Raw genomic sequence first — 26,691 nt, 5'->3', positions numbered from 1 at the left:
GCAAAACCACCTTATCTGCATGGAACACCAGATAAGGAGAAGAACACTGCAGAGCAGATAATTCTGAAACTCTTCTAGCAGAAGAAATTGCAACCAAAAACAAAACTTTCCAAGATAATAACTTAATATCAACGGAATGTAAGGGTTCAAACGGAACCCCCTGAAGAACTGAAAGAACTAGGTTGAGACTCCAAGGAGGAGTCAAAATTTTGTAAACAGGCTTGATTCTAACCAGAGCCTGAACAAAGGCTAGAACATCTGGCACAGCTGCCAGCTTTTTGTGAAGTAACACAGACAAGGCAGAAATCTGTCCCATCAAGGAACTTGCAGATAATCCTTTTTCCAATCCTTCTCGAAGGAAGGATAGACTCTTAGGAATCTTAACCTTGTCCCAAGGGAATCCTGCAGATTCTGAGAACCCTCGCTTTGATAAGATCAAGCGTTCAATCTCCAAGCAGTCAGCTGGAGTGGGTCGAACGGACCTAGAACAAGAAGGTCTCGTCTCAAAGGTAGCTTCCATGGTGGAGCCGATGACATATTCACCAGATCTGCATACCAAGTCCTGCGTGGCCACGCAGGAGCTATCAAAATCACCGACGCCCTCTCCTGATTGATCCTGGCTACCAGCCTGGGGATGAGAGGAAACGGCGGGAACACATAAGCTAGTTTGAAGGTCCAAGGTGCTACTAGTGCATCCACTAGAGCCGCCTTGGGATCCCTGGATCTGTACCCGTAGTAAGGAACTCTGAAGTTCTGACGAGAGGCCATCAGATCCATGTCTGGAATGCCCCACGGTTGAGTGACTTGGGCAAAGATTTCCGGATGGAGTTCCCACTCCCCCGGATGCAATGTCTGACGACTCAGAAAATCCGCTTCCCAATTTTCCACTCCTGGGATGTGGATAGCAGACAGGTGGCAGGAGTGAGACTCCGCCCATAGAATGATTTTGGTCACTTCTTCCATCGCTAGGGAACTCCTTGTTCCCCCCTGATGGTTGATGTATGAACTTGGCCCTCGCTAGCTGAGGCCAAGCTTTGAGAGCATTGAATATCGCTCTCAGTTCCAGAATATTTATCGGTAGAAGAGATTCTACCCGAGACCAAAGACCCTGAGCTTTCAGGGATCCCCAGACCGCGCCCCAGCCCATCAGACTGGCGTCGGTCGTGACAATGACCCACTCTGGTCTGCGGAAGGTCATCCCTTGTGACAGGTTGTCCAGGGACAGCCACCAACGGAATGAGTCTCTGGTCCTCTGATTTACTTGTATCTTCGGAGACAAGTCTGAATAGTCCCCATTCCACTGACTGAGCATGAACAGTTGTAATGGTCTTAGATGAATGCGCACAAAAGGAACTATGTCCATTGCCGCTACCATCAAACCTATCACTTCCATGCACTGCGCTATGGAAGGAAGAGGAACGGAATGAAGTATCCGACAAGAGTCTAGAAGTTTTGTTTTTCTGGCTTCTGTCAGAAAAATCCTCATTTCTAAGGAGTCTATTATAGTTCCCAAGAAGGGAACCCTCGTTGACGGAGATAGAGAACTCTTTTCCACGTTCACTTTCCATCCGTGAGATCTGAGAAAGGCCAGGACAATGTCCGTGTGAGCCTTTACTTGAGGAAGGGACGACGCTCGAATCAGAATGTCGTCCAAGTAAGGTACTACAGCAATGCCCCTTGGTCTTAGCACCGCCAGAAGGGACCCTAGTACCTATGAGAAAATCCTAGGAGCAGTGGCTAATCCGAAAGAAAACGCCACGAACTGGAAATGCTTGTCCAGGAATGCAAACCTTAGGAACCGATGATGTTCCTTGTGGATAGGAATATGTAGATACGCATCCTTGAAATCCACCTTGGTCATGAATTGACCTTCCTGGATGGAAGGAAGAAGTGTTCGAATGGTTTCCATCTTGAACGATGGAACCTTGAGAAACTTGTTCAAGATCTTGAGATCTAAGATTGGTCTGAACGTTCCCTCTTTTTTGGGAACTATGAACAGATTGGAGTAGAACCCCATCCCTTGTTCTCCTAATGGAACAGGATGAATCACTCCCATTTTTAGCAGGTCTTCTACCCAATGTAAGAATGCTTGTCTTCTTATGTGGTCTGAAGACAACTGAGACCTGTGGAACCTCCCCCTTGGAGGAAGCCCCTTGAACTCCAGAGAATAACCTTGGGAGACTATTTCTAGCGCCCAAGGATCCAGAACATCTCTTGCCCCAGCCTGAGCGAAGAGAGAGAGTCTGCCCCCCACCAGATCCGGTCCCGGATCGGGGGCCCGCATTTCATGCTGTCTTGGTAGCAGTGGCAGGTTTCCTGGCCTGCTTTCCTTTGTTCCAGCCTTGCATAGGTCTCCAGGCTGGATTGGCTTGAGAAGTATTACCTTCCTGCTTAGAGGACGTAGCCCTTGGGGCTGATCCGTTTCTGCGAAAGGGACGAAACTTAGGTTTATTTTTGGTCTTGAAAAGACCTATCCTGAGGAAGGGCGTGGCCCTTGCCCCCAGTGATATCAGAGATAATCTCTTTCAAGTCAGGGCCAAAGAGTGTTTTCCCCTTGAAAGGAATGTCAAGCAATTTGTTCTTGGAAGACGCATCCGCTGCCCAAGATTTTAACCAAAGCGCTCTGCGCCACAATAGCAAACCCAGAATTTTTTCGCCGCTAACCTAGCCAATTGCAAGGTGGCGTCTAGGGTGAAAGAATTAGCCAATTTAAGAGCACGAATTCTGTCCATAATCTCCTCATAAGAAGAAGAATTACTAATAATCGCCTTTCCTAGCTCATCAAACTAGAAACACGCGGCTGCAGTGACAGGGACAATGCATGCAATTGGTTGTAGAAGGGAACCTTGCTGAACAAACATCTTTAGCAGACCTTCTAATTTTTTATCCATAGGATCTTGGAAAGCACAACTATCTTCTATGGGTATAGTGGCGCGCTTGTGTAGAGTAGAAACCGCCCCCTCGACCTTGGGGACTGTCTGCCATCAGTCCTTTCTGGGGTCGACTATAGGAAAACAATTTTATAAATATGGGGGGAGGTACTAAAGGTATACCGGGCCTGTCCCATTCTTTACTAACAATGTACGCCACCCGCTTGGATATAGGAAAAGCTTCGGGGGGCCCCGGGGCCTCTAAGAACTTTTCCATTTTACATAGTGGTTCTGGAATGACCAGATAATCACAATCATCCAAATTGGATAACACCTCCTTAAGCAGAGCGCGGAGATGTTCCAACTTAAATTTAAAAGTAATCACATCAGGTTCAGCTTGTTGAGAAATGTTTCCTGAATCTGAAATTTCTCCCTCAGACAAAACCTCCCTGGCCCCCTCAGACTGGTGTAGGGGCCCTTCAGAAACCATATCATCAGCGTTCTCATGCTCTACAGAATTTTCTAAAACAGAGCAGTCGCGCTTTCGCTGATAAGTGGGCATATTGGCTAAAATGTTTTTGATAGAATTATCCATTACAGCCGTTAAATGTTGCATAGTAAGGAGTATTGGCGCACTAGATGTACTAGGGGCCTCCTGTATGGGCAAGACTGGTGTAGACGAAGGAGGGGATGATGCAGTACCATGCTTACTCCCCTCACTTGAGGAATCATCTTGGGCATCATTTTTACTAAATTTTTTTATGACATAAAATACATATAGTTAAATGAGAAGGAACCTTGGTTTCCCCACAGTCAGAACACAATCTATCTGGTAGTTCAGACATGTTAAACAGGCATAAACTTGATAACAAAGCACAAAAAACGTTTTAAAATAAAACCGTTACTGTCACTTTAAATTTTAAACTAAACACACTTTATTACTGCAATTGCGAAAAAGTATGAAGGAATTGTTCAAAATTCACCAAAATTTCACCACAGTGTCTTAAAGCCTTAAAAGTATTGCACACCAAATTTGGAAGCTTTAACCCTTAAAATAACGGAACCGGAGCCGTTTTTATATTTAACCCCTTTACAGTCCCTGGAATCTGCTTTGCTGAGACCCAACCAAGCCCAAAGGGGAATACGATACCAAATGATGCCTTCAGAAAGACTTTTCTATGTATCAGAGCTCCACACACATGCAGCTGCATGCCATTGTTCTCAAAAACAAGTGCGCCATACCGGCGCGAAAATGAGGCTCTGACAATGATTAGGGAAAGTCCCTAAAGAATAAGGTGTCTAAAACAGTGCCTGCCGATATAATCTTATCAAAATACCCAGATTAAATGATTCCTCAAGGCTAAATATGTGTTAATAATGAATCGATTTAGCCCAGAAAAAGTCTACAGTCTTAATAAGCCCTTGTGAAGCCCTTATTTACTATCTTAATAAACATGGCTTACCGGATCCCATAGGGAAAATGACAGCTTCCAGCATTACATCGTCTTGTTAGAATGTGTCATACCTCAAGCAGTAAGAGACTGCACCCTGTTCCCCCAACTGAAGTTAATTGCTCTCAACAGTCCTGTGTGGAACAGCCATGGATTTTAGTTACGGTGCTAAAATCATTTTCCTCATACAAACAGAAATCTTCATCTCTTTTCTGTTTCTGAGTAAATAGTACATACCAGCACTATTTTAAAATAACAAACTCTTGATTGAATAATAAAAACTACAGTTAAACACTAAAAAACTCTAAGCCATCTCCGTGGAGATGTTGCCTGTACAACGGCAAAGAGAATGACTGGGGTAGGCGGAGCCTAGGAGGGATCATGTGACCAGCTTTGCTGGGCTCTTTGCCATTTCCTGTTGGGGAAGAGAATATCCCACAAGTAAGGATGACGCCGTGGACCGGACACACCTATGTTGGAGAAAAGCAAATTATTTTACCTAGATTTTCTTCAAACTACTTAGTTTGCCACCACTTGTAATTTTGCCCCAATGTGTAAAGCTCTTACATTAAAGGGATATTAAATAGAATGAGATTGTAATATAAAATGTTTAATTATGTATTTCTAAATTGCACTGAGCTTCTACGAAGTAATGGGCACCAACATGTTTGAACTTAAGTTAGGGACAGATATAAATACAAAAGACTGTACAAACAAGACTGTGTGGTACATAGGATAATCTAAAAATAATTCTACACAGCTTTGCTTGCACAAACAGAGATCAATAAAAATCTAGTTCAAACATGATGGCCCCCATTACTTTATAGAAATTACTTTATAGGCCATGTTCGGTGGGGGGGATGCGTTGGGTGCCTTTTTTTTTTTCTTTTTTTTTGTCGTTTTGTCTGCTTCAGTGCAATAATTTTTTTTTTATTTTTTTTAATCCAAATATAAAATGTGAAAACTCCAACACAGCTATGAAACAGAATTTAAGATAATTGAAATAATATGAGTAGCAAGTTTGAGTATACACGCTATATAATATTTGATTATATGCAGCCCTTCGTGGCATGTTCCTTTTGTTTGTGATATTGTATCTTGACTTCGTGCAGCCTGCATATAATGAACTTTGTTTTTCATTTGTGTTGGACTTAAATAAATAAATTAAAAAAAGACAAAAAAAAGAAATTACTTTATAGAAACTAAAACTTTGCACTTATATTTTCAATATTTTAACAACTAATATAATTGTAAAAGTTAATCTAAATATTATTCTAAGGCTAATCTTTACTTTGAACACATCCTTATACCCACTAGCCATAATCCAGTATATTGAAATCATTCTTCTTAACTTGCAATACATCTTTAGAAGTATTGTTCTCCCCATATTAGCTAGTTTACATCATATTTAGAGTTGGCCATTGGTTCAGTGGTCTTGATTAGTCCTTACTTAATATTTATCTCATATGTTCTTGGATTTACATTATCCCATTATAGTTTTGCCAAGAGTACTCAATTCATCTTGTCACATTAAAACAGCCACATATTCATAAATACCTAACACAGATGCAAAGGCATGTACATGACTAAAAAGGAGAGTATTAAGCTCTCAACCATCACGCATTTCACTGAATAATCCCAGTCTGTCCCATTGATCTATTGCCTCTCTACCAATCCCTGCCCAGAAACACCCAGCTACACGTCCAATACATCCTGATTCCTGACAAACTCTAGGATAGTTCCTACTCTGCTTCTTACTTCTTAGCCATGGGTTCCATCCAGATTATACTTGGGAGATATGCAACTATACTTCAGTGCCAACACATATTATTGTCATTATAAAGCACCAACATTTTAAAAAGGTCTATACAAAGGTACACAAGGGTAGATTACACAAGTTACAGTAACAAATTACACAAAGGAACAAAACATTTAAGAGTGAACACTATATGCACTGCAATTTAATGCTACATTGCAATACTTAATTAACAAATTTAAACAAAGGGAGAGGTGTGTCCTGTTCTTATGCACAATATGAAGTAGGTGTATGTTTATACAAGGTGGTCTAAAGGCAGAAAGGCTCTCAAACTCATAGCCCAGTGCTTTATTATTATTATTATTATTATTATTATTATCTTTAATTCATAAAGCACCAGGTTACCCAATTCTGAACAGTGAAGATTACATCACATATATCATATTACAAAATCTATCTAATTCCTTATCAAATTTGATTAAAAATAGATTGTTTTACTGCCACAGCTGTGGTAATATTTATACTCTAGATTATTTAATTTCCCTACTTAATTCCTATAATTCTCTGAAATACTGGGGTAACAAGATTTTCACTGCCTTTGTCATACTACAAGGACAATCTCTCCCAAGTAGTAAATTAAAGTTGTGTCTAGTATTATTCCTGTTAAACCGAATCCATTCATAGAGCATATCACCTTAGCAAAAGCCATTGATATATATATATCTCCCTTTTCTTGAATGATCAAAACAGCAAATTGTGACTCATTCAATCCTAATAGATAGGAAATAGACGCAGATGTCTCATTGTCTTACTGGAATATATTTGTAAGCATTATAACCAAGTAATACATGGCCCTACAGGACAATAGCCGAAGATAGCTCCTATATATTAACACCACTAAATAAATACATTCAATATAACAAGATGTCAGTTTTATGTAAAATGATTTTGCAACACTTGAGCATGCACTTACAACGTTACAGGCAGGTTTTTTAACCATCAAGTGTTTGTATATTACATGTGTAATATAATTAAATTTGCTAACACGGTTATCTTGGATATTCTGTTCGGCGGGGTTTAACCAACCATGAAGTGCCTGATTGCATTATACTTGCTTACTATCGTAGTTTTAAATCATCCAAGAAATTGGTAATTGATTATTATGTGTATGTGAGCAATATTATGATCTGACCTATACGAATATGTTTTTTTAATAGATTGAGGATGTCCAATCCTTATGTTGCTTTTATATACTTAAGTAAGGAATTTTAATAAATATATATATATATATATATATATATATATATATATATATATATATATATATATATATATATATATATATAATATATGTGATCCTGGTGGAGAAGGACCTTGACAAATGCAACTTCTTGTACTTCTTTGTTTGTTGTAGAATAAACCTTATCTATTCAGAGGTGCCACTCTAAACTTAGATGTTGAACAATTTAGTAAATATGTTTGTAGTAAGAAAATATCATAACTGAGTTAGACCAATACCTTTAAAAAAAATTGTAATCCCAAGAATACAATCACAAATGCAAACACATAATAAAAACTGTCAGTAAAAAATATAAAAAAACCCATAAAAAAATGTCTTAAAAATCTCTGAACTCCATAAAGTAAATCAGTATAATAAAGTGTGATGTGTTTGCTTTAGTGATACATGTATAACCATGCCCCCTTGTTGGCAAGTTTTTGAGAATCAGCCCAAAACCTAGAAACTTGAAAAAGTGAGCTAAATTATCAGATAACTTGCAGTTTTATCCATTAGAATTTGCAATTATTTAATAAGAAAAGGGTAACTAGAATAGACTAGGGATCATTATAGTTGACAATTTTAATGCATTTGTTTAAATTCAATGTGATGTATGATAATCAAATTTGAAAGTGTTAATTGTCTAGGTTTTACATTTGTGTGTGGTGTCATGTACTCCTGAAGCTTTTCACTGTTAGTGTCTTCTTGTATTATATCAATTTAACTTAAAAATCTGTATAACAGTTAATAGTTAACTTAATAGCTGCCATTGGTACGAGTTAATTTTACATGTCAGTAAAAGTCTTTAAAAAGTAATTACTGTCAGAAGTTGTTCCTAGGCAGTAGGTGGATTAACTTGATCTAAAGGGATTAAATGATTAAGCATTGGAGAATTACCATGTAAAATGTTTTTATTTTTTTATTTTTTTAAAAATAAAATATACGTAGTTTTGCAGTCTAGGGGGTCAATTTATCAAGTTTCTTATGGAGCTTGATGCCCCTTGTTTCCGGTGAGCCTGAAAAGACCGCTGCTCCATAACTCGTCCGCCTGCTCTGAGGTGGCGGACAGAAATCAACCCAATTCTATACGATCGGGTTGATTGACACCCCTGCTAGCGGCTGATTGGCCACAAATCTGCAGGGGGCGGCATTGCACCAGCAGTTAACCAGAACTGCTGTTGGCATTTATCGATGTGCAGTGGACATTATACGCTACATCGTATCATGTCTGCTCGCACATTAATAAATTTACCCCCATGACACAACCCTTCACAAGCCCTTTGAATGCTGGTTATCTTACTTCCCTTGTTGTGGCAAATTAGGGGCAAATATAAAGCTTCTGCAAATTTCAACCAACCACTGTGCAGCAAATAAGTTTGTCAAGCTTCAGTATTCAGAAACACTACAATTTTCAGATTTAAAGGGTCATGAAATCTAATTAGCTTCATTATCTTGAAATACTTTGTTGAAAGCATATCTAAATATGCTCAGTAGCTGCTGATTGGTGGCTGCACTTAGAGGCCTCGTGTGATTGGCTCACCCATGCACATTTCTATTTCTTCAGTAAAGGATATATAAAGAATGAAGCAAATTAGATAATAGAAATAAATTGGAATGTAGTTTAAAGTTGTATTGTCTATCAGAATCATGAAAGAGCAATTTTGGGTTCCATGTCCTTTTAAATTACAGGAAAAGCAGGATAAATTAATAATGAGTTGTTTAATTAAACATAATAAAAACATTTTATGCGCAATGACATTTTGAGTTTACTTCCTCTTTAAAGTGTGGAATTCCAAGAAAATGGACACAACTGATACCTTCTAGAAAATGATCTAACAGTACTCATACTGTTAACCATGAAACTGCTTAAGTTACTAGGTTTACTCCAGTGCAATAATGTTACCATTCAAATTTGATAAATGAAAACCCATTGAAAAGTATTGGGAAAATGGTTGTGATCTCTAAAAAAACGTTGACTCCATGTTGAAAATAAAGCTTTTTTGGCAACATTTTTAGCTTAATAAAACCAGCTAGAAACTTGCAATTGTGATTGTTTTAAAAAGAAAACCCACTAAAAAAATGTGATCAACTTCATTGTTATAAAACAGGAACGTTGCTAGGATTTTTGGCTACACAGGTAATGAAACATTTTGCTGCCACTCCCACCCCAGAAATGATATACCCTGCATTAACTGCTTATTAACAAAATGCTCTAGGGATATGTTAAGCAGATACAGATAACTATTTATCTAAAATGATGGAGTAACTGTTATCACATCAAATTCTATACTGTTAGTCTAATTTATCATAACTATAATGGTTAATTTCTGCAAGATATAACATACCAAAGTGGTGGCTCTGTATAACAAATCAAACAGTGATGATAATATATAAAACACACAAAACTTGAGGCAGGATGACCTCTTTTTCACCATTATACCTAGACTGATACTAGTGAGTCTAGCAAGAAAATGTATCAAGCTGCAGGCAGACAAATTCTCAAGCCAACTTGGCAAAAATTAACACTGCAGAAGAACTCTGTTGTTCGATCCTGCCCCCTGCCCTTGGGCAACAAATTGTGTGACAGCAGGGTCTGTCAATCACCCTGAACAAATGAGTTGCAGACTCTTGCAAGCCTGAACTGCAAGGTCTCAGTCGCTGTGAATGCATCTTAGTTATTCATAGGGGTAAATTTATTAAAGTATCAAAAAGTAGGAGCAAAGGCAAGCGAGAATGTCTATGTCACTTTGATCCCTCTTAATTACTATCCAACACCAACATTTATCTAAAAAAACACCATATATCTTTCAGTCAAATTAGGCACAAAGGTTGGCAAAGATTGATAAATTAGAAGCCAGACAAGAGTATTAATTAACTCTCTAATTATAATATTAGTGGAAAAGTTACATAAAGAACCGCTAAAGTTGGATGGACAAGCAAAATATAATTACATTGCCTCTAGCATTTCATTCAAAACAAGCATACATCCCAGATAGACCCAGAAAATAGTAGTCGTGAAAAAAAACCCAGCAACACGGAATAAATTGTTTCACTGATTGCTATTCCTCGGATGTTTCAGGGACTTAAACGTGATGCTTAAGTATTGTGTGCATGGCATCTTACACAGTCAATATAGACTGACTTCTACTGACCACAACTTTGGAAGCATATTGGAATGACCCAGTGGCCCTGAAATGCAGAACGACCAACAATTTCAAAATGCCAGGGATAGCTCTTTTTCTGAAAGTGATTGTCTCCAAATAGTTCTGTATCTGGCCAAACAGCATCAGAATTGATTACATTGAAAGTTGGAACTTCTGTTCTATCTTACAGTCTGTTAGAGCTTCAAGACCACAAAGGGGCAAAAACAATCTTGGCACCATTATGCTTTGTATTTGATGGATAATGTCTTCCCTTTGCTAAAGCAAGCCATTGTCTACAGCACTTTTTAAGGAAAAGGCTTGCTGCAACTGTAAATAGCAAGACTTCAATCTTCAAGTACAATTATAAAATAAGACTATGTTTGTATATTCCAACTCATATTCATTCCTACTTCATGAATGTCTATTATTTTAAGTTTAATTTTATTGCAGATGCAGACATGTTAAGAATACACATTCATTTGACACTTGTTAGACTCATTCTATTCAGAGTTTTGAATTTGTAACAAAGAAGGTGGTGAAAACAGATTTACTATCCAGATACTTTGACGCAACATTCAGACTACGCATTGTGATAACTTGGAGACTTTGATCGGATTTGGCTTAATACAGGTGGAAAATATGTGAAACCGATGAGATGCAAATACAAATCTGGGCGCAAGGGAAAAAAACATTGTTTTGGATAGGATGATCTTTGATACAACTTAAAACTGTATTTTGCTCATATTTTGATGTGCAGACACAAGTGGATTGAGGGTTGAAGCCTTGATAAATTGAGCTCATAGAATGTAGACCTTTATTGATTAGTGTTTATTTTTTATATCTTTATGGGACAGGTTAACCTTGTAAAAATTTTAGTATATCGCTAGATGTCAGCTCATTATCCTTTTTTGTTTTGTAAAATAATACAGGGTATTCTGAAGCACCACTTGCATATTTAATAGCCCAACTTTGGCTTTATTGCAAAGATACATTTTTAGTGAGTTTATTTAAATTATAATACAATAATTGAAATACATTTAACACTAAAATTGTTTACTTGAACCTCTTAATATTGACATTAGTCCAACAATTCTAAAAAGGCTAGCCCAAAATGTGATTTATAAACAGATACAGAAGGATGAGAAAATGTAAAAAAAAAATATTGCTTACACATGCAGAAATACGGTTTAAGGTTTGGAAACAATTGTTATTCACATTATCCACAGAAAAATAGGTCACATAGGATTTCTTTAAGTACTGTACCATTTCTGAAAACATGCTGAATTTGCACTTTGGCTTATTAAAAGAAAAGTAGTCTGCAAATTGATTAACAATACCTTAACAAAGTTCTATAATTCATTATCTAAACCAACTAGGCTGTAGGCAGTGAATTTAATTAGGAGTTTTCTATGTGAAGTCTAGCCAACGTGCATTTTAACTATAAAAGTGTTTCTCTCCCTCAACATTGAAACAAAGAAATACAGTCTACAGTAGAGCACTAGGGATATGTTTGGTCTTATTCCAAGACCAAAGTCTGGAAAATATCTAATTTCCAGCACACTTATGATGAGATCATTTTAAGGTACTGTAACCTTCAACATATTTCCATGAAATAAGGCTTAAGGTAAGGTTACATTTATTGTTAATGCATGTATTTCAACTCTACCCTGTTATTTGCCTTCCAAAATGTGAAACACAGTAAGGAACAATGTATTCATAATATATCCGGTACAGCCTCTTCCACCTCCCCTTAATTCATTAGTTTTTATGGTTAATAATTATTTTACAGTCAAAAGGAAAAATAATCTATATTATAAGTGTATAGCTTAGTTTATATGCATGCTTCTTTAATTAGTGAAAAATGAAGATTTAGTAATTGTGCTTGATAAAGTTTCCTCTATTATTTACAATCTAATCTACATAAGTAGGACGTCTAATTCTGGATTTATTCTTTACATTATTAAGGCAAACAATAGGCAAAATACAAAGTATATGCCCTACAGAGTGTTCATTGCATTTAGTTTCACTGCACTTTAACTTAAATATCATGCATTTAACTAGTGATTTTATCCAGGATTATTTCTGCTAGGTATATATATATATATATATATATATATATATATATATATATATATATATATATATATATATATATATGCTTCGCTCAGCAATGTACTGAAAGCATTTTTTGTTATACAACATTCTGCATTATTGGCAAGTGCAGTGCAAAAATATTTGTGCTAACACTGATTGAGTTAAATCAATAGTACTTTTATCTGAACAATTATATTACATTATTTTAATATATTTTTCACGTTTTGTTATGCATATTTTTAAGCGTTTAAAAACTTTACACAAGATCTTTTCCGTAGTATCACTCTCTGCGCTATCCATTTACAGTATTGAGAGCGCTAAAAAAAATGTCCCTAGAAAACTGAATTCTTTTTTAATGTACCGAAAAGTTTCAAACTGCACATTTCTATGCATGTCACAGTAGTAGTTTGAAGATCAATTCATCTTCACTATTTGTTGAAAATCATTCAACGCCAGAAATGGTAAAGAGATATGAATGTAACAATTAAACTTTCATGGCTCAGATAGAGCATGTAATTTTCAATTGACTTCTGTTACAAAATCTACTTAATTTTCTTGGTATCAAGGCCGGATTGGCCTACCAGGATACCGGGAGATTTCCCGGTGGGCTGCAGCAGATAGGGCGGGAAATATAAAATTTAAAGGGGTGATTATTGGATGCAATTGGGTTGTAGGGTGCGTATATAACCACAATCTGGCACTTTTATTAATACAATCAAATATAATATAATTCTATTATAAATTATAGGGGGAAGGAGTATCCCAGTAATCCCATTTAATAAAAATGGGGTAGATGCATTATACTGAGTCACTGTAAAATAGGGCTGGTCTCCAATTTTTCCAGGGCTGCTTTTTATTCCCAGTCCGGCACTGCTTGGTATTCATTGTTAAAAACCAGGAATAGAAAATGTACTGAAAGATTTCTGGTGATTGGTGGCAACTCTCATGTTTCTTGCCAATGGTTCACCAGATGTCTTGATTTACCTCCCGGAAGTGCATTGCTTCTCTGGAGCTGACCAACTATATTTTTAATATAGATGTGCATTCCGGATTCTTAAAAGTTGGAGATTTGTCTGAATTTCGCTGATTTATCGAGTCATTTATTATACGAACAGCTGAATACATTATTGGATGCAATGTATAAAAAACTAGTGATTGCTTGACAAAATTGATTAGTTAATTTGTTCATTAGGCACAAATAAAGGTGCAGGTATGGGGGAGTGAGTTATATTGTTTGGTTAATAAGCTTCTTTGTTTGTAATGATGTACAGGAGGGTCTTACCATTCATTTGCCATGGCCCCCTGTCCAATCCTGCTATAGTATTACTAATTACTGTTGTTAGGGACAGATGGTCAGGCACTAAATGCTGGATTTTTTTTTATAGAGTAGTTTTATGTTCTTTTAACCTCTTAATGACCACAGCACTTTTACATTTTCTGTCCGTTTAGGACCAAGGCTATTTTTACATTTCTGCGGTGTTTGTATTTAGCTGTAATTTTCCTCTTACTCATTTACTGTACCCACACATATTATATACCGTTTTTCTCGCCATTAAATGGACTTTCAAAAAAATACTATTATTTTCATCATATCTTATGATTTGCTATAAAAAATACAAAATATGAGAAAAAAATGGAAAAAAACCCTACACTTTTTCTAACTTTGACCCCCAAAATTTGTTACACATCTACAGCCACCAAAAACCACCCATGCTAAATAGTTTCTACATTTTGTCCTGAGTTTAAAAGTACCCAAAGTTTACATGTTCTTTGCTTTTTTTGCAAGTTATAGGGCAATAAATACAAGTAGCACTTTGCTATTTCCAAACCACCTTTTTTCAAAATAAGCGCTAGTTAGATTGGAACACTGATATCTTTCAGGAATCCCTGAATATCCCTTGACATGTATATATATTTTTTTAGAAGACATCCCAAAGTATTGATCTAGGCCCATTTTGGTATATTTCATGCCACCATTTCACTGCCAAATGCGATCAAATAAAAAAAATTGTTCACTTTTTCACAATTTTTTTCACAAACTTTAGGTTTCTCACTGAAATTATTTACAAACAACTTATGCAATTAGGGCATAAATGGTTGTAAATGCTTCTCTGGGATCCCCTTTGTTCATAAATAGCAGACATATATGGCTTTGGCTTTGCTTTTTGGTAATTAGAAGGCCGCTAAATGTCACTGCGCACCACACGTGTTATGCCCAGCAGTGAAGGGGTTAATTAGGGAGCATGTAGGGAGCTTCTAGGGTTAATTTTAGCTTTAGTGTAGTGTAGTAGACAACCCCAAGTATTGATCTAGGCCCATTTTGGTATATTTCATGCCACCATTGCACCGCCAAATGCGATCAAATTAAATTTTTTTTTACATTTTTCACAATTTTAGGTTTCTCACTGAAATTATTTACAAACAGCTTGAGCAATTATAGCACAAATGGTTGTAAATGCTTCTCTGGGATCCCCTTCAGAAATAGCAGACATATATGGCTTTGGCATTGCTTTTTGGTAATTAGAAGGCCGCTAAATGCTGCTGCGCATCACATGTGTATTATGGCTAGCAGTGAAGGGGTTAATTAGGTAGTTTGTAGGGAGCTTGCAGGGTTAATTTTAGCTTTAGTGTAGAGATCAGCCTCCCACCTGACACATCCCACCCCCTGATCCCTCCCAAACAGCTCCCTTCCCTCCCCCACCCCACAATTGTCCCTGCCATCTTAAGTACTGGCAGAAGGAAGATAGAAATAGGCTGCCTGATGAAACAGACAGTAGTCTAAGAAATGCGTTGCAATCTGTTCTTTTTATATATCAGAGTCATATGGTTGACCACCTGATTTTTATTTGCCATTAAATTGTGGTTCTTTTATAATACCATTATTGAGAGTCTGAGCTTATTTCTATCTACTGAGGACATCAGGGATACCGGCACTAATGTTGAGACAGTGAGCTGAGACACTGCAAGCTCCCAGTCTGCCTTATTTAGCACAATTGGGTGCTGCTCCACTTGTGAGTATTCATTTAGCATCTATATCTATCCATTTATATCCACCGTATCACACTAGGAGGCGCCTTTGTTTTGTGATCTTGTTCACAGAGAAAGTTTGTATCATGGTCGTTATATCTGGCAAAGAGCTGACTCTAGATTTGGGGTGTGATCAACACAGGAGGAGCTGTATATATAAAGCAGCAAGAACACTCACATCAAGAGGACTTATACATCTTTGGATCCTTCTAAGGACTGGTATCTATATTGCATAGAGACTCCATCACGTTTATTGCTGATATCCATAATTATCACTGGGACATCACAAATGTTATAATTAACACCATATTAATCCTTTAGTGGCTATAGCATTTATATTGGTTCATTCCACACTATACATTTTGGGATCTAATTTAATCCTTTTTGTTGTATTGGCTACCACCATTGCACCCTAAAGTTGACACTTAGTGTGATCAGCTAGTGTTTTTTACCTAGTGTAATTATTTTATTCTTGGTAAGTTAAATAATACTTAGGATAAATATGGTTAGCTTTTGTGTTATGTTAACCTGACATTTTTCTCAGTTACACAAAGAAAATGTCCTTTTTAAATTCAAATGTGCTAATTGCTTGAAAAGTTGAGGTTTGGATTTGTTTGGCCATGTGTTTTTTTAATAGCTATCAGATGTTCATCTAGGCAAAAGTTTACTCAAATCTTGATTCTGTGGCAAAGTTTATACCCATGGGGTTAGTGCTCAGGAAATATGTACAGTAATGTAATTGTCCAAATCCCTTCAGAGTAGTTTAGTTGTTTTTTTTTGTTTTTTTGCTGGAATGTACTATGATCTTTCACCAATATAGCTTTCTTATTTCTAAGTTTGTATTGTAAGCTGAAATGCTTTCTAAAAATACAGTAGCTTTTGGGATACTTTATTGGTGAAGGCAATATTTCTTAAGTAGTTTAAAATAGGAATTTGTGGCTTTTAAAGAAAATGTTAATTTTGTAGCATATTGTTTTCCAGATTATACAGCAACAATTCAAAATAGAAAATATTTAGAAAAAGGAAAAGGCTCGTGATAATTCATGAATGGTAATACATGTTTAAGGTTAAGCAAAAACAAAGAAAGATTTACAATATCTCATGAAAGAGAAATTCATAAAATTTGCTATATAAATAAGTTAATTGATTAGTAAGTAGTAGTTAAGTAAGCCATAACTTTCAATTGATCAACTACAAATTTCTTATGGGTAATGTAGAGTTTATTCAGATTTAAAACGCTGTAATCAAGTGGCTATTCTTGATAAGCAGTCCAAGATCAGTACAATAAAGGGATATAAAACAGCACTATTTTAGTTAAAAAAATATCTGTATAGCCAAAATAAGGGAGCTACCATTATAAAACAAGTTCTACTGTCACATGATTTTTGCAGCAGATGTCCTCTAATGAACATGGGCAAAAAAATGACTGGGTCTGTTGTAGGTGTCTCCTAGCAACCACTTCAAATGTAAAGACCACAGCCTCCTTGAGGGTCTGTGACAGGAAATATGGTACCCTGCACAAATGAAGGAAAGAAAGAAAGAAAGAAAGAAAGAAAGAAAGAAAGAAAGAAAGAAAGAAAGAAAGAAAGAAAGAAAGAAAGAAAGAAAGAAAGATAGAAAGAAAGAAAGAGCGAACAAAAGAACGAAAGAGGTACAGTCCTTTTAAAATGAGGAATAATGCATATTACAATGTGTTCTATGAAGCATAACCCACTGCTTAGTGTTTACCTCTTAAAATATGAAAAAAGGGCAAGAAACAGTAAAATAAAAGTTGTTAAAATTATAAAGACTATAAATGAATGTTATTATGTATAAAGTAAAAATGGTGACATTTTGTATTTTTTATTTGTTTTCAAAGACATTTGCAATATTCACTAGTTCATTTATTGTGATACAAGTTATGACCCACCCAAATTTCTGCCACAGAAATTAAAAAACAAATATGAACAGACAGATTTAGTTTGTAAAATTACATCTGAGTACAAACAGGGGATTCAATTAAAAAAATGTCTAAACTTGACAAATATGCAGGATGCCATTTATATGGTTTGACAAATAATTAGACCGCATTATGCCTGAATTTCAATGTAAAAATAATTATTTCACAGGTCTGTTTACATTAAAAAAACGTGTTTTTTTAAGGGATACTAAACCCAAATATTTTCTTTCGTGATTCAGAAAGAGAATTCAATTTTAAACAACTTTACAATTTACTTCTATTATCTAATATGCTTTATTTTTTAGATATCCTTTGTTAAAGAAATAGCAATGCACATGGGTGAGCCAATAACACGAGGCATCTATGTGCAGGCACCAATCAGCAGCTACTGAGCCTATCTAGATATGCTATTCAGCAAAGAATATCAAGAGAATGAAGCAATATAGATAATAGAAGTAAATTAGAAAGTTGTTTAAAATGGCATGCTCTATCTAAATCACGAAAGAAAAAATGTGGGTTTAATGTCCCTTTAATTGTTTTTTTTCTAATTCTGTGCTATCACAATTGTATGAATAAACATAATTTCAAGCAACATTCGGATTAAACACCAGAGCTATAGCACTGGACTGTAACCCCATTTAAATCTATCTGAAAACCATTAGCAGATTACTTTTTCGGTTTTGTAAACCTTTATTTTTTTAGCCAACAAATCTCACTTCTTGAAAAGTATTTTTTAAGTAGGATAAATGATTATTAGTCTTTAGTAGCAAAAATGGTAACCACAGATTTACAGTGTAAAAATGCAGCAGATAAAATATATATCCTTTTTAGGAAGATGGCATTTAATGTAATATATATTTAGTTACACAGCAAGTGCCTCCTAAACTCTTAGGATCAATAACCAAGGAGATGTGCTAGAAGAAGATGACTGATCATCTCAAGATCAAATCAAGACCTTACACAATATATAGGGGGAAATGTATCAGGATTTCAGATGGACAAGTTCTCAAGTAGAGAATAGTGATATCGCGAACCTAAAAATTTCGGTTCACGAACAGCGGACTCGAACTTCCGCTATTGTTCGTGAACCGGCAAACTGCGCGAACCGCCATTGACTTCAATAGGCAGGCAACTTTAAAACCCACAAGGACTGTTTCTGGCCACAATAGTGATGGAAAAGTTGTTTCAAGGGTACTAACACCTGGACTGTGGCATGCTGGAGGGGGATCCATGTCAAAACTCCCATGGCAAATTACATAGTTGATGCAGAGTCTGCTTTTAACCCCTAAAGGTTTAAATAATGTTAAACCAAAAGGTATGAGTGGTTGCACAGAGCAATTAATCACAGTATATGCTTGCTGTTGCCCTGGCACACAGGCCTGATGGTAAATGAAATTAGATTAAACTTGCAATTAGCAAACTAATGTAAAAGTTTTTTTTATTTTTTTTAAATAATGTTAAACCAACAGGTATGAGTGGTTGCACAGAGCAATTAATCACAGTATATGCTTGTTGTTGGCCTGGCACACAGGCCTGATGGTAAATGTAATTAGATTAAACTTGCAATTAGCAAACTAATGTAAAAGTTTTTTTTTTTTTATTTAAAATAATGTTAAACCACCAGATATGAGTGGTTGCACAGAACAATTAATAACAGCATATGCTTGCTGTAGGCCTGGCACACAGACCTGATGGAAAATAAAATTAGATTAAACTTGCAATTAGCAAACTAATGTAAAAGTTTTTTTTTTTTTTAATTTAAAATAATGTAAAACCACCAGATATGAGTGGTTGCACAGAACAATTAATCACAGTATATGCTTGCTGTAGGCCTGGCACACAGACCTGATGGAAAATAAAATTAGATTAAACTTGCAATTAGCAAACTAATGTAAAAGTTGTTTTTTTTTAATTTAAAATAATGTAAAACCACCAGATATGAGTGGTGGCAGTGAGCAAGTTGGCACAATATATGCTGTGAGGCTCGCACACAGGCTGGTGGCAGGCAGGCAAATGCAAAAAAAAAACGACTGGAGTTCTAGCACTATGCAAAAAAAATATAAAAAAAATTTAGCCCTGAAAAGGGCTTTTTGGGGTGCTGTCCTTTCAGCAGAGATCAGATGAGTCCTTCAGGACTTTAGAGGAGACTGAATAGACTAGCCTAGCTATGAATTTCCATATAAAATCAGGAGCTGCAACAATAAACCTCCTTTCTCTTCAAAAGCTGCATCACAATCATTCTAAAATGGCTGCTGCCCGGGACCTGGGAGGGTCTGGAAGGGAGTGTCTGCTGCTGATTGGCTGTAATGTGTCTGCAGACTGTGAGATACAGGGTCAAAGTTTACTCAATGATGACTAATAGGGGGCGGATAGAACATCGCATATGTTCGCCCGCGGCGGCGAACGTGAACAAGCTATGTTCACAGGGAACCGTTTGCGGGTGAACAGTTCGGGACATCACTAGTAGAGAACCGGTTGTTCTGCCATCGCCACTTGTGCTACAGGACTGCATAGGAACATTTAACATTGCACAAGAGCTCTCATATGCAATGCCAACCCTGCTCTTGTGCAGTTGGTATGTCTATCACTCTATCACCCTGAACAAGAGAATGTTTGGGGTAATTTATCTTGCCACCTGGCAGAGATGCTAAAGAAGCAGTTTAATAAATCTTTATAGTTAGTTATTATAATTTGATGGAATTCAGATAGCCAAAATAGATAAAGAGACTCTATATGGTGTAATTAGTCACTCTACTAGTACAGTGCAGAGTGTAAAATGAGAGAATTGTAGAGAGGTTGTATAATATGTCTGTTCAACTTAGTGAAAAGCAGCACAGTCACACAAATATCCTTAAAAATTAAATGGATATGAGAGTAGGGGAGGAAAAAACAATAAATAAATTTAAAAAAAATCATTTAGAAAAAAAAATATAAGAATAAATAATTGAAACACCTTAAATTCCTGTATGTTTGAATTTAATATTGTCCTTTCTATATACTTGCAGTTTTGAATATACATATCATAGTTCTGCAATCCAATATCCATAACTACCTCTGCTTTAGAACCCAATAACAACTATACGGTACATGAGCATGTTTTCTATGTATTTTTTTGGTTTCTGAATTTGCAAGTTAGTTTTTTGGTTTTTTTTATATATTGCCATGTCCCGTGCTAGGACAAATGTTGGCGTTAAATCCATTAAAGGATGGCTGCTCTCTTAAGCAAAAAAAATGTAGCAGAACCCCAGTAGATTGCAGGGGCCTCTCTAATTTATTTACTGACCTTGGAAACAGATTTATATAAACTCTACTCATATGCAGGATATTTCATCACCATATTGGGCAAGGGAAATGCACTGTTCCTAATCTAACATGACAACTGAGTATATTATATTCAGTCCTGAGTAAAACTGCCTTTTACATTAACATCTGTCCACCCACAGAGTTTGGGGAGCTGTACCTATAGCCAGTAAGAAATCTGTCCACAGGAATCAGTTGAGATTGCCCTGTGCTAACATAAAAAAATAAAACTATATTAAGCTTTAGCAGAGTTCTGTTTTAGCAATCAACTATTATCATAGTGCAATCATAATTTACTTTAGAAGTTATATCCTCTTTTTGCTTACGTAGAACATGAAACAAAATTGAAATAACATGCTTGCCTCAATGTGAAGAATACCAGATGTTACTTTCTACAATTATCCTTTAGTGCTGTATATAAAAGTCATCTTATTTACTTTTTTGTTCTGTGACACATTTGTCTAATCCATACAACACATTCAATTGAGAAGAGTCCTGTGTAAATAATGTGCTTAATCTGGCTTGACAATCAAATTTGTGGGAATATGTGTAGCATTTATTTAAATCTCAGATTCTGAAATGTTACAGACAATTTAGACATAGAAAATTGTTGCTGATGTTACTGATAACCAATATCATCTAATTTTGAATTTTATATAAAAATGACAACTCCAATTAAATTATAATAAATACATATTATAAGTATTTATATTCAGAAATATCATCTATCTATCTATCTATCTATCTATCTATCTATCTATCTATATGTCTGTCTGTCTCTGTCTAACAAATATGCATTTCTCATGAAATACTGCACATGCAGGATAAAGTTTAATGAATAATAGTTTTTTTTTATTAATTAATAAGTGAATTTATTTATTGAATCTTAACTAAATTAAATGTAACTGAGACTTCTGATACCAGTTTCAATATAAGGAATTTGATCGCCCTCTAGTGGAGTTGAGACAAATCCTTAAACATCTTTTTAATTGTTGCATAGGTGTTGATATCACTTATTTAAAAATCTGTGTGATTTAGCAATTGGTAATATAAAAGTGAAATTGCATGCCATTTTATTGTTGCACTTATGTTTGCCTAAAACTATGTTATAGTCCTATAAGGTGCCCTGAGCAAAATATATGGCCAGTAAACGGCATATGTACATAGACACCAATTAATCTACATTGTCCTGCTCAGAAGCTACACTGTATTGCATGTCCTGAGCAAACTGACTATGTGGTTATCCCCTTTATGAGTGTTAAATACATAGTTCAATGCAAACAGTATAATAGTTAAATGCTTTAATTAAGATGATTTTATTACTACACTAGTGTGTCTTTTAGTACAGAGAAAGCCACTTATACAATCGTTAAACATTTTTAACATTTCAGATATATATTAAAAATAAGATTAAAGTTAGTCTTTTTAATTATTCTCTACTTTCCCTACAGACCCAGAGAACAAATTGTAAATACTTTGTATTAAACCATGAAATTACTTCTCATTATCAACATGATAAGAGATAGACTTTTTATAGTACTAATAACCAATTTATAAATGTATTCATAGTACAAATAACTAATGGGGATTTGATTGATGTTTTATAGTGTTTACTTAGAATTTAAGTAAGTCGTACACATGTGGCCCATTGTTTTAAAAATGGTGGCTCAAAAGTGAGACTGAATTAGGTGCTTATGCTTAAAGAGACAATGTGCACTGGCAGGCAGCTAATAAGAGTTCATTGTACTCTAAGCAGCAGCAGTAACATTATTTTAATTGTGCTGGGCTTCCAGGAGGTTGAATGTTACTGATGCTTTTTGTTTACATAGCTTTTCTATAGCGAGTACTGCAATATTTAAATTTTCAGTATAACTGTTGAATTCAACAGTCCAAAAAGAATAAAGGAAAATGAGCTAATTTTTTTTAAAACAATTTAATACACTACAATAGGTAGAATGGGTCAATAGAAAAAAATGTTACTGTACAATGTCCCTTTAAATATAAGAAGCAAATTTATGGGAGAGAGGGTATTTCCCTCCAGACAAATATGAATGTAAGCCTTACACAATCTTAAATCAAAGGACTACTTTGTCACTTATTGGTATTCAGTGTAAAATGAACATTTTTAATGAGATGGTGTTAGAGCCCATAAAAATCCCACCACCTTGTGGTAAGGGAACGGAACTACCACATTAAAGATACGTTTCCAGGAATAAACCAAATGATAACTAAGAAAGGGGTTACATATGCACATAGTAAAAGCATATGGTTATAATTATCTGTAAAAGGTAAAAAAAAAGAAACCCACAGAAAAACCTTACACACAGTTCTTGGCTTCAGGAAACAAGTTTTCACTTGTAAGATTTATTTGCATTTTTTTTTTTGGGGGGGGGGGGGGGTTCTACTTGCTTTCTCCTGGATCAACACACACAAATCACAAAATGTCCAGATCATTATGGACCTGCCCTTAATTTGAACTTTAATAGTTATTATCCGAATGGGAAAAAGAAAACTCAAAGCCTAGTTTTAATAAGCTTCATGTAACCTATGTGCTTTGGCAATGAGAAAAGTTAAAGGGACAGTCTACACCAAATATTTTCTTATTTAAAAAGATAGATAATCCCTTTATTACCCATTCCCCGTTTTTGCATAACCAACACAGTTATATTAACATACTTTTTACCTCTGTGATTACCTTGTATCTAAGCCTTTGCAGACAGCCTCCTTATCTAAGTGCTTTTGACAGACATGCAGTGTAGTCAATCAGTGAAGACTCCTAAATAACTTCACATGAGTGAGCACAATGTTATATATATGACACATGTGAACTAGCACAGTCTAACTGTGAAAACTTTCAAAATGCTCTGAGCTAGGAGGCGGTTTTCAACTGTTTAGAAATCAGTTTGAGCCTAGCTAGGTTTAGCTTTTCAAAAATACCACCAAGGGAACAAAGCAAATTTGATGATAAAAGTAAATTGGAAAGTTGTTTAAAATTGCATGCCCTATCTGAATCATGACAGTTTAGTTTTGACCCTACTGTCCCTTTAATGTTTTTAGTCTTTAAAATATAGTTGTTCATTATAAATATATGCTTTATATACTTCAATAACTAATTTAAATAAGGACGACCATAAACATATTAGTCTCGCCTCTCATAGTTTTAAAACAAAGGCTTTTGTATGCATAGGTACCAAGAGAGATTTAGGTATATTTGCAGGTATGTACCTCATAGGCAGTTATGTGTGCAACACTCAGGGTCATGAAGAGGTGGGTGTAAATTGTATAATGTGACTGGACCAGCAGGTATTGAAAAATACTTTTATACAACTACCTAGCCTTGCTTTAGATAAATAATGATGTAATATTCATAATGTACCTAACTACTGTGTTTTGTTATAGTTAGCTATTTCATTTAAACAAAATTATTCTAATTGCATTATTTATAAACAATAACACCAGGATTGGTTAAAGACATTTTTAGAATTCTATTTGTTTTTCTTTCTTTTTAATAATGTCAGAAATTCCTGACACTTAAAGACTTGCTAGGTCTTGAATCACACATATGAAACAACCTTAACCTTCAACAAATCTGCAACGCTAGATTGTAAATTCCCACAGGAATAGGGCCCTTAATCCCTCCTGTATGTGTTTGTAAATTTTGTCCTGTATCTTACAAGTCTTGTATTGTTTTATTTAAATGAATTGTATGCATGGACAGCTCTGCGGAATATGTTGGCGCTTAATAAATAAAGTATAATAATAATAATAATAATTAAGTGCAATGTTTTAGCAAAAAATCTAACGCTCCAAGGGAACTTCTAGATCAAGTACACCAGACCTTAAATTTCTAGCTATTAATTTCATTCCATTTCAATTATTAATTTAACTTTATATTTTGGTAATAAAATGCTTAAAGGGACATGGGGGTCAAAGTTAAACTCCATGATTCAAATATATTAATCAATTAAAACTATTTTCAGTTTAGTTATATTTTGTTATCCTTTGTTAAAGGTTAGCCCCTTTCCATGGGAACATATTCATGTAGGCTAAGGTATGTGCATGTGCCTTGATCACTATATAGCAGCAATATTTGCAACAATGTTATACACATGCACAATCTGAGCCTACCTCAGTATGCATTAATGAAAATGACGTAACTTTCAACAAAGGATGCCAAGAGAAAGTAAATTTGATATGTAAAGTGAACCATTTTTTAAATCTGAATCAAAAAAGTATACATTTTGACTTTCAAAATTAAAATCAAAATATTTGAAAAAAATTCTGTAGGGAATTTAAAGGGACAGTATACACCAATTTTCATATAACTGCATGTAATAGACTCTGCTATAAAGAATAAGATGCACAGATACTGATATAAAAATCCAGTATAAAAAACTGTTTAAAAACTTACTTAGAAGCTCTCAGTTTAGCTCTGCGGAAAATGTAGCTGGAAAGTCCACTACAAGTGGGAAATAAGACCCTCCCCCTGCATATGAAAAGACCCTTTACACAAACAGGAGCAAGCTAGAGTAGGTATCTGACGGTATTCTCCTAAAACTATGGTGCTTGGTTAGGAGTCTGAAAATCAGACAATGTTATTTAAAAATAAGCAAAACTATACATTTAAAAAAAAAAAAAACTTAATGGGCTATATAAATAGATCATCTACAAAACATTTATGCAAAGAAAAAAAATAGTGTATAATGTCCCTTTAAGGATATGGCAAAACTCAAATTTATAAATTTTGATATTGAAATAAATGTGTTAACACTTATTTCTTTAAAAAAATGTTTTATATATATTTATTATTTTATTTAAGTTATGCAAATGTGCCTCATCTTTTATTAAAATCTCAGTAGAATCTCAAAAATGTTGAGTTAGCAGATATTTAACAAAAATATAGATGTATATTTTTTGCAATATATGTATAGAATAACATGCTGCAATACACTTTAGGCAAATTCCAGCCATCCCTGTAATTGCAGTAATAAAAAATTAATACAATGTTTTAGTTATCAAGTATATTTAATTAACATAGGTATAGAATGTCTTGATTCCCCCATGATTATTTAAAATAAATAAAAATAAATGAATTAATTATGAATAAAAAAAAAAAACTTACGCTTTTTTGCCACAGATAGCACCTTGATACCAGTTTTTGCAGGTACTGAAATATTTCTTTTTGGTTCCCATGACTTGTTGCAAAGCACAGACATTTGGACTATAAGGAACAAAACATAAATAGATTATTTCCTTTCCCCCTTTGTTTCCTTCCATAGCTATTTTGTTTTTTAAAAAGTCAAAACAAACTTTTTTTTTATTTTTTAAACAACTGGAGAAACAGAGGAATTTTTTTTTTGTTCAAATGTAGTTTTATTTGTTTAACAGTGGTGCTGGAACATGTAAAACTGTTTTATAGGATTTGCCCTGGTGGCAGTCATCCATTACAGCTCATGCTGTAAACCACACCAAACTAAGCTTTTTATGACTTTAGCATGTGCTTCGGAAAAGGGTGAAAGGTTAGTTCTTTGTCTGAAAGACCCTTCTTTTCTGAAATGTAGTCATCTGTGTTGTATGCTTATCACTAAAAGCTTGGGATACCAAACACAGCTAACCAAACAGTGTAGTACAAGTCTGAAAAAGAGGGGCACATTAGAAAAAGGTGAAATGTTTAAATTTAGTCTGGCAATGTTTGATTTAAAGACTTGCAGCTGTTACTTTGTTCAATATCTTAAATAAAGACATGCTCAGGTTGTATAAGAAGAATTATCTGCATATTGTGCTTAATATTTTAATAGCTGGTGCAGGGATATCTGCAGTACTCATAAGGATTCT

General features: G+C 35.1%; 1 protein-coding gene across 11 annotated transcripts in view; it reads right to left on the bottom strand.

Moving 5' to 3' along the window:
- The window catches only part of POSTN (periostin), an 81,580-nt gene that overhangs the window by 54,149 nt on the left and 740 nt on the right, over nucleotides 1-26,691 (bottom strand). For all 11 annotated transcript variants that reach the window (XM_053708421.1, XM_053708417.1, XM_053708425.1 and 8 more), the window contains exon 2: nucleotides 25,979-26,077. In XM_053708421.1, coding sequence (XP_053564396.1) covers nucleotides 25,979-26,077 — 99 coding nt within the window. The remainder of the gene's footprint in view (nucleotides 1-25,978; nucleotides 26,078-26,691) is intronic.

This window comes from Bombina bombina, chromosome 3 (genome assembly GCF_027579735.1).
Source record: "Bombina bombina isolate aBomBom1 chromosome 3, aBomBom1.pri, whole genome shotgun sequence".
NCBI lineage: Eukaryota > Metazoa > Chordata > Amphibia > Anura > Bombinatoridae > Bombina > Bombina bombina.
The sequence above is the reverse complement of the archived record's forward strand: the minus strand, read 5'-3'. Positions and strand labels throughout refer to the sequence as shown.